This window comes from Tetrahymena thermophila (genome assembly GCF_000189635.1).
Source record: "Tetrahymena thermophila SB210 genomic scaffold scf_8254776, whole genome shotgun sequence".
In the NCBI taxonomy this organism is placed as follows: Eukaryota; Ciliophora; class Oligohymenophorea; order Hymenostomatida; family Tetrahymenidae; genus Tetrahymena; species Tetrahymena thermophila.
The window spans coordinates 1-14,311 of NW_002476534.1; the positions used below are offsets into that span (position 1 = coordinate 1).

Here is a 14,311-nt window from a genome sequence, read left to right on the forward strand (position 1 = left end):
ACCCCAACCCCAACCCCAACCCCAACCCCAACCCCAACCCCAACCCCAACCCCAACCCCAACCCCAACCCCAACCCCAACCCCAACCCCAACCCCAACCCCAACCCCAACCCCAACCCCAACCCCAACCCCAACCCCAACCCCAACCCCAACCCCAACCCCAACCCCAACCCCAACCCCAACCCCAACCCCAACCCCAACCCCAACCCCAACCCCAACCCCAACCCCAACCCCAACCCCAACCCCAACCCCAACCCCAACCCCAACCCCAACCCCAACCCCAACCCCAACCCCAACCCCAACCCCAACCCCAATAATAAAACTTACTTAATATTCTTTTTAAAATTTATAACACTATTCTTTTTATTTTTTTAAAAATAAAGAATTTTTTTAATCAAAGTTTTTTTTTTTAAATCTATAATTAACATAATGAATAAATAGATAATACTTAATTAGTAAATAAATAAATATAAATATATCTCTTGGATTAGATCACTGAATAATATTAATCAAACATATAAAGTATCAAAATCAGAAATGAGTTATGTAGATTTATTTTTATCAATATTTTAAAAAAATAAAATTAAAATTTTTAAGTAATCAAGGCAATTTTATCAGCAATTATAGAAGCAGTAATAAAATGATGTTGCAGATATGGTTTATTTTATTTTTTGTAAAAGAAAGTAATTGAATAATTTATTTTTAAAGAGTAAATTAGCATAAAATGGGAGTAGATTAATCACAAATTAAAAAAATAACTTATTCAAACACGATATAAATCAATATATAAATTATTATGATAGGTCTGATTAATATTTAAATTACTAATGTTCTTCAACATAAAGAGAGTTGAGGAAATTAATCCTTGAAAATAAATTGCTGGACTAAATCCATTAACAAGATCATTTAAATAGTGGTGTAAAATAGATCGAATTAAATCAAGAAGTAGAATAAAATGATAGGTTTCATGCTTATAATTAAAATCTAAAATAAATTCAATCAGATTATTTTAGTTCATCACTTGTTGAATTTAACAAGCTAATGAATAAATATATTTGATTTCATTATGTCAAATTATTACTAAGTAAAATATTCTTTTATGTATTAATTAAATATGTAAATGAAGCATAATTTACTAAGTATTATATAGCTAATTAATTATTTTTTATCAAAGATATCAAAATAATTTGATAATTAATCTTTTGCAAAAATACTAAAAATAGAAACTAAATGTTAATTGAATTAAAAACAAAATCGATGCTTTTTATTTGATTAAGTCAAATATATTTTCTTTTAAAAATGCTTACAGAAGTAAAATAAATATGGTAGTTTAAATTTTATACAAGTTACTTTAGTATTTAAAATAAGCAAATAAATAAAATTAAATTTAAATTTTATTTTATTTTATTCACCCTTTAGTAATAATAATATGTATTCATAATTTTCAAAATAAATTTAGTAAGGAAATCAATAATTCTTTAATTAATTAAGCTTACAATTTTTTAGACATATTTATTGTTACATATGACTGATTATACTTTTTGTAAAAAGATATTCATTTCTAATTACCAAATGGTTCTAATAGAACTAATTATTTATACTTTTATCAAAAAAGAAAGATCATTATTTCTTTCAACTGTAAATAATTATGAAATATCAAAGAGTTATTATTGATATTTTTATTTTGATATTTAAATCTATTTCAATACATTTTTATATTTAAAAAGATATTAACGATTTTATTTAAATAAAAAAAAGAAAATGTTGAATTATTTAATAAATAATTAATTACTCAATTTAATCTTTTTAATTCATAATTAAAGGTATAAGCAAACAGTTCTAAAATAAGCTGTAGTTCTAGAACTCAAATGTAAATTTGCATTAGTAATATACTTTCTAGATAATTTGAATAGATTTTGCATTAAATGTTTGAAAATACAAATTTGATTTAGAAAATTTCTGTGTTAACGCATCGATTCTATTAAATTATCTAAAATATTATTCCAATTATTTCAAATGAGATGAATTTTTTTAGTATTTTTATTTGGAATTAATCAATTTAGCATATTTCAAGATATAGTTAATAAATAAAAAATATACTTTGATTGACTAATTTAATATTTACATAAACTTATGAAATTAATTAAAAGCTAAAATAATTAATTAGCAATTTTAATTTAAAAGTAAGAACTCTAATATTTTTAATAATATAATTAATTTATTACAAAGAAAAATTTGAATTATCAAATTACCATGAATTAAGAAATATTGATTAATAAATTCTCAATTGTAAAAAATCACTAGTTATAAGGTGATTTAGATAAATCTGTCTACTCGATATGCAACTATGAATAAGAATTAGCTGAGGAAGAAAAAAATAGAGAAGAAGAAATTGAGAAAAAGTAAAAGGAAAACTAGGCTATTATTTAATTAGATGGCTTCGATGAAAACAACTAATAAATCATTAAGCCTAATTAGATTACAACAACATTAAATATGCTTGATGATAATGAACTTATTGCTTAATAAGGTTTGAAGACAGCAAAAACATAAATTTATGACGAAATAGATGATAAATAAAATAAGGAAGTCAATAAATAAAATAAAACCCAAGATGAAAAAATAGAATATCTGAATCAAGGAATTCCATTTGTTTTTAGAATGTTTTATATTCACCTTTTAAAAATTAGTTATAAACTCAATAAAATACTTAAATCAGGAAGAAAAATTACATTAAAAGATGTTCCCCATATTGAAGAGACTGATAAAGTTGAGTATAACTCTGTTCTGCTTCAAAAAAAGATTTAACAAAGATTTGATAAAAATCTTCCTCTGAGCTCATTTGCAATGATTGGAATGATATTCCAAATATTCTCTTTCGACTTCATCACTTGTATTGTCTTCCTTATGATAGATATTTTTTTCAAACTATTCAGTTCAATCTGCATGCAAAATGTCATCTAATATGTCTAGTCAGATGAAGATGTAATTTTTATTTTAAAGATTTATTAGAAAATGCAATCAATTCAAATAATTAAAAGAATAAATTTTTTTCTTACTTTGATTTAATAAAAATAATCCCCCACAAACTTATTTGATGAATTCATACAATTAGCTTTTTTAATGTTTAATTTAGTACTTAAAGCATTTATTAAAAGTTCTGATAAATTCAAAAATCAATGTTTGATATAATTAATAGTATTTCAACCTTACACTTTTTCTAATTATTATAAAAAAATTTAATCAAAAATTTTCCACTCAATTTGCATAAATTTTAATAATGTATCTATTACAAAATATAGATTAATTTTATAATAATAATTATAGGATTTGATTATAAAGTGGAGCATAGTATTATCATGTTGCTTATTTGGCAGTGTTATAGTTGGCTAAAAAAGTTGGTATCAGAGTTAAAACTTATCTGGTAAGCTTCGTCTTAGCTTAGTCGCAACTTTATTTTCTAAAGTTAACAGTTTAAGTTCTTATTCTATTAAGCAAGCCGAACTTAGCAAAATAGTTAATATAGTCAGTAATGATATGAATCTTACTGAAATGAGATTCCCCTTTATGTTCATAAGTATGGTATCACCCTTAGCTTTGATATTCTCTACTTGGATTTTAATTGACCGTCATGGACCTTTTGGAATCCTAACAATTGTTATCCTTATTGGATGTTTACCCATTCAAAATATTATCACTAAAAAAGCTGCTTCCTATATTCCTGAAAAGAATAGATATTCAGATGATAGAATCAAACTCACTAATGAAATTATTGAAGGTAAAATATTAATTAATTACTAACTACTTCACAAAAAACACACCATAAAAATAATTTTTAAGATTTTAATCAACAAATTATTTCTACACAAGAAAAAGAAATTTTCATTTATTTTTTAACAATTTTAATTTTTAAAAATCTAAAGGTATTAGACTAATTAAGATGTATGCTTGGGAAGTTGCTTTTATTAAATTTGTAACAGCGATTAGATCTAAAGAAATGAAGTGCTTGTTAAAGCAAACAGCTTATAATTACATCGGATAAAGTATTAGTTTTGGTTCTGCGCTCTTTGCTGCAACTATACCTTTTACTTTAATACATTATTTTGGAGAAAAAGATTAACTAAGTGCTGCAAAAATTTTTGCAACTATGCAAATTATTATGTTTTTAAGAATTCAAGTCATGCTCTTTGTAGGGTTTGGATTCAGTTTTATGCATGAATCTAAAATTCTTTTAGAAAGATTTATAAGTATTATTAATGTTTCAAATCACTCTATGACAAACTTAGATGAAGTATAAGAAAACAAATCAAAGAAGTAACCTCAAAAGCTTTTCATTGATATGGATTAGAAAGAACAAAGCTTAGAAGATTTCACTAAAAGTTTAAGCACTATTAAAAACGATACATAAGTAAAATTAAATAATTTCTCTGCATGGTGGAACAGTGAAGGAACTGGCGAACCAGTCCTAAAAAATTTAAACATTGATTTTAATTCACCTAAGCTATACGCTGTTGTTGGTTTGGTTGGTTCAGGAAAATCCTCTCTCTTGTATTCTCTAATTTAAGAAACTCCAGCTTATAGAGGAAATTTCTTAGTTAAAGGTAGCTGCTCTTATTCTAAGCAAGAGCCTTACATTTTTTCTGGCACTATCCGCGATAATATTCTTTTCGGAAAGCCATATCATGAAGAATGGTACAATAAGGTAGTTAAAGCTTGTTGTCTACTTTCTGACTTTGATTAATTTAGCGATGCTGATAATACAGAAATTGGAGAAAAAGGTAAAATCTTATCAAATCATTGCTTTTTTGATTTATTTTAATTATTTAAATTTCATTAAAAGGTACAAATTTGAGTGGTGGTTAAAAGGCAAGAATTAGTTTAGCAAGAGCTGTTTACTCAAATACAGATATCTACCTTTTTGATGATCCCTTAAGTGCAGTCGATTCAAAGGTTGCAAAAAAATTAGTTAAGAATGTCTTCAAAAATTTGCTCAAAAATAAATTAATCATTTTAGTTACTCATCAACTTTCAATGGCTAAATACTTTGATCATATTCTTATCCTTGAGAAAGGTTCTATTTATGATTAGGGTAATCATATTTAATTAGAAAAAAAGCTTGAATTTTTGTCTGCTGGTTAAGTTAAACTAAATTCTGATTAGGAATAAAATTTTTCTGTGCACTCTGAAGAAGATAAAAGCCTTACAGCAAAAGAAAATTAACAAATCCAAGCATAATAAGGAAACATTGAAAAAGCTAAAGAAGCAAAACCAAAATCCTCTCTCTATTCTAGCGAAGATAAAGAAAATATATAAGTCACTTTAAATAGCTATAGCAGATACTTTAAATTTTCAGGAAAGTCTTGCACTTGGATTTTTATCCTATTTGCTTTTATCTGGAATGAGCTTGTTCTAACCGCCTACAATAGAATACTTGCATTTTATGATAATGAAGAAGAAATGGAAAAATATCTACTTTTTACTTTATTAGGTAAGCAAAACAAATTAATTTATTTATTTTTTATTTTTGAACCTCAATTTTTATTTATTTATTAAAAAGGCATTATAACAGTTGTCTTTCTTCTTGGTATTTTTGTGAAGTATGTCACTTTAGGATAATAAGTCATTAAAACAAATACAGCTATACACTCAAAAATGATTGAAAGAGTTGTGCGTTCTCCTGTTATCTTTTTTGATAGAACCTAAAGTGGAGTTATTTTAAATAGATTTTCTAATGATATGGGTATCTTAGATACTATGATTCACTTTACGTAAAATAATAGATTTTGTTTTTATTATATTCTAATTTACTTTATTACAGATTTTTAGATTCTCTCGAAGGTCCTTTGAATTTCTTGAATCTTCTTATTACAGTCAGCTTCATTCAGCCTTATTTTTTAATTATTGGTGTTGTTGAATTAATTGGTCTTTATAATTGGTTAAAATTCAATAAAACAATTATCATGCAAAGTAAAACTTTGGATTTATTGAGCAAATCTCCTGTTTTCTCTTTCTTCTCATCAACTCTCTCAGGAATGGAAATTGTTAAAGTATTTGGATAAAATAGTCGCTTTTATAAAGTAATGTGTGGCCACGCAAATCTTAACATACGTTGTAACTTGTAATACTGGCATATTTCAAGAATGTTTGGTGCTTATACTTAATTCATAACCACAATTTCATCTATTATTGGTATTTTCTTGGTTGTCTAAGTCTTTAAAGGCGATCCAGGTTTAACAGGTCAATCTATTATTTACTTAATTCTTATGACAGATTACATTTAATGGGCAATGCGTTAAATTATTAACATGGATAGCTCCATGTCTTCAGTTTAAAGATCTTTCTTAATGTGCGATTTAGAGTCTGAAAGAGAATTACTTCTCCCCACAGACAAATAAGTTACTGATAGCAAATGGCCACATTCTGGTAAAAAATTTAATTAAATACTTTAAAAATATAATTAAATTAAAATAAAATAAATTTATTAATTAACTAACTAACTACAGGTGAACTTCAATTATAAAATGTGCATATGAAATATAGAAGAGATTTGGAGTATACACTCAAAGGAGTTAACTTTACAATTAATTCAGGTAAAAAAGTTGGTTGTGTTGGTAGAACTGGTGCAGGAAAAAGTTCAATGATTGAATGCCTTTTTAGAATGAGAGAAGGTGAAAATCAAAAAAATTTTGATCATGACGGTAAATTAATAGAACAAGCTATTAAGTTTGATGGCTAAGAAATTCATCAGTTAGGTCTTCATACTCTTCGTAATTAAATTAGTATCATTCCTCAAACACCTTTTATATTCTCTGGAAGTATACGTAAAAACCTTGACCCCTTAGATGAATATGATGATGAAAAAATATAAACAGCCCTCAAAGAAACTTAACTTTATGATATGGTTAATTCTTTATCCAAAGGAATTTACACTGATATGAGTGACGTTAGCTCAGTTTTTAGTGTTGGCTAAAAGTAGTTAATTTGCTTAGCTAGAGCTTTGTTAAAAAAGAGTAAGCTAATTATTATGGATGAAGCTACTGCAAATATGGATATGGTAACTGATCACTTTATTTAAAAAACAATAAAAGAAAAGTTTGACAATTGTTCTGTCCTAACAATTGCACATCGTTTAAACACAATCGCAGATTACGATAAAGTTATTGTTATGGATAAAGGTAAAGTTGTTGAATGTGAGTCCCCATTCTTATTGCTTGCCGACGATGTTAACAGCACTACTATAACAAAAAATGGCTTTTTTGCAAAATTAGTTAAGCATACAGGAGAAGATAATAGTAAAGCTATTTTTGAAATTTCAAAGAGTCATTATTTAAAAACAAACCACTAAGAATTCTCTTGACCATTTCACTAAATTAATATAATTAAAATTTTTGTATCTTTCTAACAAATCCTATATATTGATTAAATCTTTTAATTTAATCATATTGTCCACTACTTTTTTATGTTTTAAGCTAAATAAATTTTTAAAATAAATATTTTCAATAGGTTTTACTCTTTATATCATATTTTTAAAAATTTATTATTTTTTCAATTTGTTCTATGAGTTTTTCAACTAATTTCATAAATTATAAGATATGGTTATGAATAAAATTAATTTTTTATCATTTATTATGTTCTTGAATTATTTTTGAGTTAATATATTATAAATATTTGAAGCAAAATAATTGTAATAAAAAAATTAAATAATTTAAATAACAATTTAAAACACTCATATTATAATTAAATAATTTTTATGGGCTAAAATTTGTTAAATGTCTATTATAGGCCAAACTTACGTCAAATTATTTTACCGAATTTTTAATAAATGAGTTGTATGCTTTATTGAAGGTTTATGATACTCGAATTGAAAATGAAATAAAATAGTGATAACCATTTTGATTACCTTTAAATTAATATATTTGATCAATATGAATCAAAATTAAAACTATTACCAACATTATTTATAACTAAATTAAATAGTTATTTCCCTTTTAATATTCATTAATTTAAATTCATTACAGATAACCATTACTTTAATAATTTCAATAACTCTTAATTAAATATCACAAATAAATCATAATATTTGCTGAAAATCAAGTTGACTGAGAGATTATAAATTTTGTAGAATTTAATAGAAATTTTAAGGCAGAAAATAAATTATTGTTGATTTCTTATTTACTCATTTAGAAAGTAATAAAAAACAAAATTAGGAAAAAACAAAGAGTATAAGTTTGAATATGTAAATACAATTGTTAAAATATTGTGTCATAAAAATAATTAAATGCAATAATACATTATAAAATATACAACATATAAATTTAAATTTGTCATTTTTTAATATTAAGAAACATTACAATATATTGAAGATTACTAATGCAATAATAGCAATTTTGCAAACTTCTAGTAATCTTATCTAATTAAATTAGAAGTATTTAATTTGATTAAAAACTTTAGCTGGACCGCAAATTTTTTTTAATTAAATCTATTAGACTACTAGAAATATCAATTTATTTAAATAAAGATGATTGGAACACATTAAATTAATTCTTTTATAAGTTTAAAATATTCAGATTAATAATTTTAATATCTAGGATAGATAATACTTATAATTAACTAGAAATTTGACAACTGTTAATAGTATCTATATGCTGATATTTCTACTTATTATATTGTCTTTATATGATCTAAATTAGTATATATATTGACTTTTCCTAAATCTCCAAATTATATTTAATTAATTCAAAAAAAATTTTATAAACAGTAAAATAATATTTGCAGACAGATAAATATTTCAAGTTAAGCCCAACTTTACAATCTCGTTTTATCGTTTTATTGATTGAATTAAAATGACTCCTCTCTAAATTAAGCTTTTGCTGGTCGCTTAGATTTTGTGCGGTCTTTCTTCTGGTCTCCTTTATAAGTAATAACAAAGAAGTGTTGTTAATGGTGTTGAATTTAATCACCCTTTTATGTAAACTTATCTCATGTTTATCGGAGAAGCCTTGTGTTTTGCTTTATTCTTAGTTTATAAAAAAATGTATCCATAATAATACAAGAAAGAGTGCGAAGATGCTGTACAAGAAGGTCTTAAATTAAATCCAAGTAAATTCTTATTTGCTATTCCAACCCTTTGTGATTTCACTACAACTACTGTTGGTTTCTTTGCTATGTATATGATGCCTCTTTCTATTAACTATATGATTAATGGTGGTAATCTTATAGTCATCTCAGTTTTTTCCGTTATCTTCTTGAAGAAAGTTTTATATCGTCATCACTACATGGGACTCTTCTTAAACATAGTAGGTTTGATTATTATCGGTGTAAGTGCTATGTAAAATTCTAGTGATGGAGATAACAGTGCTCTCTTGCTTGGTATCATACTTTAATGTTGCACATTCTTTACAAGTTCTACCTAGAGCGTAGTAGAAGAAAAGTTTTTCAGAAATTATCATCTCAATCCTTTCGAGTTTGTAGGATACGAAGGTTTCTGGGGTTTGATTATCACTATGGCTGGACTTAACATTTTTACTCACATCGATTGTCCCAGTATTATTTCAGACTGCCCTGATGGTAAAATGGAATCAGTTCCTGGCTTCTTTGATTAAGTTTTTACTATTGAAGGTGAATACTAACCTACCCTTTTAATTGTAGTTATATTAACGATATTTGCTATTTTCTTCTTAAACGGTATTGCTTTATCTATCACTAAATATTTGAGCGCACTTACTAGAAGCGTTGTAGCATCTGTAGTTCCTTTTGCTGTCTGGATGGCAACACTTGCTCTTGGTTGGGAAGAATTCAATTACATACAACTGATTGGTTATATCATTATCACAATTGGTTCACTTATTTATAATGAAATAATAAATATTCCCGTTTTCAATATGAATTACTATACCAAAGAAAAAATTGCTCAAAGAGAAAAAATGTATTAAGAAAAACCTGCTATCACAATAGATTTACCTAATTGTGAAGAAGATGCAAAAATTAATGATCCATAGTTAAACAATGTGGTCAGTGCAGAAACCCAATAAGCTGCTTCTTGAAAAAAAATACCAACCCTCAATCACAAACTAAAACTACTATTTATATTATATAAACAAACAAACACTACTTTATAAATAATTGACAATATAAAATGATAAAATATATAATATTTGTAACATAATAAGTATAATTTATAAACAATTCTATCATTCACTTGTTAAAATATAATATTTCCTTTTATTAATATGCAAAAATAAATTTTTAGAAATATATAAATAATTATTACTTAGTTAAATGTACTTAATTACTGTAACTATTAAATACCGTGAATCCTTATATATTGACTCTCACTTATTTTCATACTACAATTATAATTTTTTATTTTTGGGCATGAATGAAGCTTGGGGTTGATTTTATTTAATAAAATAATACATTTGTAAAATTACAGTATTTATTTTTTAAGAATAAATTAAAAATAATTCATTAAAACTTTTTTACATTTTTATTTTTTGGAATTAAAATTAATTAATTAAATATTTTTAAAATAATAAAATTATTTTTTTTTAAGAATTTTATGAAATTTGTTATCAACCATTACTGAAATTGCTAATTTTGTTTGCTAATTTAATTTTTTTTTCTTATTTATCATAAATTTATATTTATTTAGAAAAAAAAAATACTTTTTATTAACTTTTCGAAGCTATGCATATTTAAATCTTGATAATATTATAAAAAATTATAACGCTTTTATAAATAAAATTATATCCTTATTGATAATTAAATTAAGAATAATCTGTAGTTTATAAAAAAACTCACTTATTTTATATATAATTTTATCAAAAATCTAGTTAGTTATTGATTAACTTTGGCTTAATTTATACTTTCTAGTTTTAAGGTATTGCAAATATATATAAAAGTATAGATATAAATATTAAAATATATAATTTTTTAGTAGTTTCAATGAGGCTTGGGTTTATGGCCATCAACATAAAAGTTTCTTGTAGCTTTTGGAAGAGTAATTTTAGTTCCTTAAAATTATTTAGAAACTTTGACTTGACATCCAAGTCTGCTAGTATCTGTTAAGCCATATGCTAAATCCAATAAATCCTCTTCTTCCATGGTTGGAGGATCAATATTATTGTAAATGTTATCCTCTAAAATTACATGGCATGTGGAGCATGCTAATGACATTTCGCAAGCTCCTTCTAAATCAATTTCATTTTCATGCGCTATCTCTAAAATATTCTCTCCTTCTTTTGCCTTTACTTCAACCTATTTTCCATCCTTATTCACAAAGAAAAAAGAAATCTTTTTATCATCTGAAGTAGCGAAATTGGAATAAATGCTTGTTGTTAGCTATTTGCTTTAGAAATTGGTTTATCTTAAATTAAAGTTTCTAACTTGCTTAAAATAGTTTTGACAAGAAAGCTTATTGAATAATCTTGAAACTATCATTGTTTATTCTTTAAATATATTTTAAAAAGGAATTTGATATTCTTTTTTTAGTAAAATAATAACAATATCTTTTAATAATTGCTACTAAATTTTATGAAATTTCGCGAAAAAGGTTCTTATTTAATGTGTTGCCTGTATTAATATTTAGCTTTTTATTTACTTTTAAAAGTTCAAACTAAAAAATTTTAAAATGAAGTTTATTTTTAAAAAATCATTTTAAAATTAAATTAATAATTCTAAAAACAGAATTGGGAATAAAAACAATTTAGTAATATTTTTTATAAAAATTATTATTGCTTCTTCTAGCTGATTTCTTTTATTATTTTTTGAGAAAGTTGATTGATTATTAAAGAGTTCAAGCACAGAAAAATTATTAATAAAAATTTTTGTCTACAAATTTAATTTTCAATTAATTATAAAAAGCAAATAGTAAATTTCTATTTAAATAATGGATCCCACTAAAAAAATAAAAAAGAATGATGGTACTGGAGATACTGTCGAAAAAGAGTAGTAGGAAGTTAATGATGAAGTAGAAGATAAGGGCTAAGAAAAGCAGCCTATTGAATAAATTGACAGAGAGGTTATGATTCCTGAGTATTAAAAATTGATAGAATATAAAAATAATTTAGTTAAGTTAGATACATTGATATAAATAGAATCTAATGAAGAATAACTAGAAGAACTGAGATCTTTAAAAGCAGATTTAGAAAATGCTATTTCAGTATAAGAATAAGAAATTAAAACTAAGTAGAATAATGAATACTTTTTCTTTAACACTGAAGCTATCTAAACAGAACATGTTAACAGATTGTGCAAGGTATTCTATGAAAAGGACTTGAAGTGGTATCATGGAATAATTACTTATGTCGATAACGATGAGCAAAAAGTTATTGTTTAAATTATTGGTTACAGTGACATTGTTACAGTGAATTCAGTCTACACTAAATTAAAACCCAAACCTGATCCTGAACTCTTTTAGCCTGGTTTTGCTTGCGAAGCAATTTACCCTGATGATGGCAAATACTATCCTTGTATTATTGAAAAGATAACAGAAGATGGCAGATATGTTATTAAGTTTAAAAAGTATAACAACAAAGAAGAATTAAGTATATATTTATTGAGAGAGTCAAGAAAGACTTAGCAAGACCATAGAAAAAAGCGTACTTTTGATGACCTTACAGAATTCAAAGTTCCTGATAACTTAAAAATTCTTCCCAACGATAATGAACAAGTGCGTCAAACAAAGAAAAAGAAAGTGAAAGCTCTCAAATAATAATTCAAACAAGCCTAAATTGAAAAGCATTAATCTGAAAAATAAAATAAGTGGAATGACTTTAAAAACAATGCATCAAGCAAGAAAGCTGGTCATTTCTAGTCAAAGAAAAGCTAACAATCTATTTTCTAATCCCCCGAAACAATCGAAGGAAAAGTAGGTGTTACTGGTTCTGGTAAGGGTATGACTAACTTCTCTGTCAGAAACTATCAAGCTATGCAAGATAATTCCCATCTTTCTCGTTTATTTTGAAAACTTCTAACTCTATATAAATAAAAACTAATATAAAAATATATATTTTTTGTTTACTATATTAAATGCACCAGTATATGTTTGCAAAACTTTGATTTATTAATGTGGCTCTAAACAAATTTGTGTCTATTATATAATAAATTCATCGCCGAAAAAATTTTTGCTTAGACAAACTTCTTTTTTTGATTTTTGCAATATTCGATGATTGTTAGTATATTGGTATTTCAAATGAAATTTATTATTTTAAAAATTACCTATTCATTTTCAAAACTTAAACGATATAAAAAAAATCAACAGATAATAAATATTGAATAAAAAAAATAAATACTTTTAAAAACAAAAATTATTTTAAGAAAATAGTTGTTATCATAAAAAATGCTTGGATTTAATCATTAAGTAAAATACTAAATTAAATTAAAAAACAAAAACAAATTTATAAAAATTAAAATTTGATAAATTTACCAATTAAAAATATATTATTTTGAATAATTTGTGTAATTATTTTAAGTTTAATAATGAGCTTAAATAATACAATAGCATATTTATAGATTTATAAAAGTAAAAGGAATTTATTTTAAGTTGTTTGTATATGAGAATCTTATTTATTATGAATTAAAATTTAAGAAATTTATTTTGTATGTAAAATTTAAAAAATAAATAATCATAAAATAGTTTTTTTAAATTTTTTACTAAGTAATCTATTTGTTTTAAAGAAAAATATTTAATTAAAAAGTAATGGTAAATTAATTTTTAGGAAATTTAGTCGAAATTGATGCAGGATTTATTTTATGAAATCGAATAGCCATTTTATTTGATTCTTAAAAGTAAGTTTAGTTCATTCAAAATCAAATGTTTTTTAGTCAGTTTAAATCTGAGATGATTTTTTCAACATATTTAAAATTTTTAATTTTAACATTTTTAAATTTTTTTTGGGAGAATGAATGAGAGAATAAGCAAATGCTTTGAAATTTATAACTAATAATAAAGACTCTATCCTAAAAAATATGTTTCGTCTCTCTGTTCTGATAAAAGAGTTAAACAAAAAAAGATTTTTTCATTTGATTTAAGATTGAATAAAGTATTATTTAATTTATTAAAAATATAGGAATTTAATAAATACATAACAATAAATTTCAATTAGCATCTATAATAAGCATATAAATAAGAATTGACTGCTTATTTCTAAATCTTCAGAAATAAACAAAGATTGATCAGATAAAAGCAAAATAAAAAAGAAAAAGAACCTTTAGGCAAAGCAAAAGGATTGAAAGATCAATAAACTTAAAGCAAGAGAAATTTAATTGTTTTTAATTATATTCAGTAGATAAACCATTTAAAGGAAGAAAGT

At 24.5% G+C, this 14,311-nt stretch overlaps 5 protein-coding genes across 5 annotated transcripts; 4 read left to right on the forward strand and 1 right to left on the reverse strand. All coding sequences in view use genetic code 6, as the record gives it.

Annotated features, from left to right (window-relative positions):
* Positions 1 to 428: 428 nt before the first annotated feature.
* TTHERM_00161861 (hypothetical protein) lies at positions 429 to 1,058 on the forward strand (the record flags this gene model as incomplete). The annotated part of the gene is made up of 3 exons (XM_001471150.2): positions 429 to 545; positions 597 to 656; positions 708 to 1,058. 3 exons carry the CDS (start codon positions 429 to 431, stop codon positions 1,056 to 1,058), a joined length of 528 nt encoding a protein of 175 aa, XP_001471200.2.
* Positions 1,059 to 2,116: 1,058 nt separating this feature from the next.
* Positions 2,117 to 7,503, forward strand: TTHERM_00161860 (ABC transporter family protein). The gene is made up of 7 exons (XM_001009914.2): positions 2,117 to 2,984; positions 3,327 to 3,777; positions 3,923 to 4,777; positions 4,840 to 5,487; positions 5,557 to 5,767; positions 5,818 to 6,422; positions 6,503 to 7,503. The coding sequence occupies exons 1-7, from the start codon at positions 2,133 to 2,135 to the stop codon at positions 7,354 to 7,356; spliced, it is 4,476 nt and encodes a 1,491-aa protein (XP_001009914.2). The 5' UTR covers positions 2,117 to 2,132; the 3' UTR covers positions 7,357 to 7,503.
* A 1,339-nt stretch (positions 7,504 to 8,842) lies between these two features.
* Positions 8,843 to 10,042, forward strand: TTHERM_00161850 (triose-phosphate transporter family protein; the record flags this gene model as incomplete). The annotated part of the gene is made up of 1 exon (XM_001009913.1): positions 8,843 to 10,042. One exon carries the CDS (start codon positions 8,843 to 8,845, stop codon positions 10,040 to 10,042), a length of 1,200 nt encoding a protein of 399 aa, XP_001009913.1.
* Positions 10,043 to 10,940: 898 nt separating this feature from the next.
* TTHERM_00161840 (2 iron, 2 sulfur cluster-binding protein) lies at positions 10,941 to 11,438 on the reverse strand (the record flags this gene model as incomplete). The annotated part of the gene is made up of 1 exon (XM_001009912.3): positions 10,941 to 11,438. One exon carries the CDS (start codon positions 11,436 to 11,438, stop codon positions 10,941 to 10,943), a length of 498 nt encoding a protein of 165 aa, XP_001009912.1.
* Positions 11,439 to 11,886: 448 nt separating this feature from the next.
* On the forward strand, positions 11,887 to 12,963 carry TTHERM_00161830 (nucleic acid-binding protein, putative; the record flags this gene model as incomplete). The annotated part of the gene is made up of 1 exon (XM_001009911.3): positions 11,887 to 12,963. The coding sequence occupies one exon, from the start codon at positions 11,887 to 11,889 to the stop codon at positions 12,961 to 12,963; it is 1,077 nt and encodes a 358-aa protein (XP_001009911.1).
* Between the last annotated feature and the right edge of the window lie 1,348 nt (positions 12,964 to 14,311).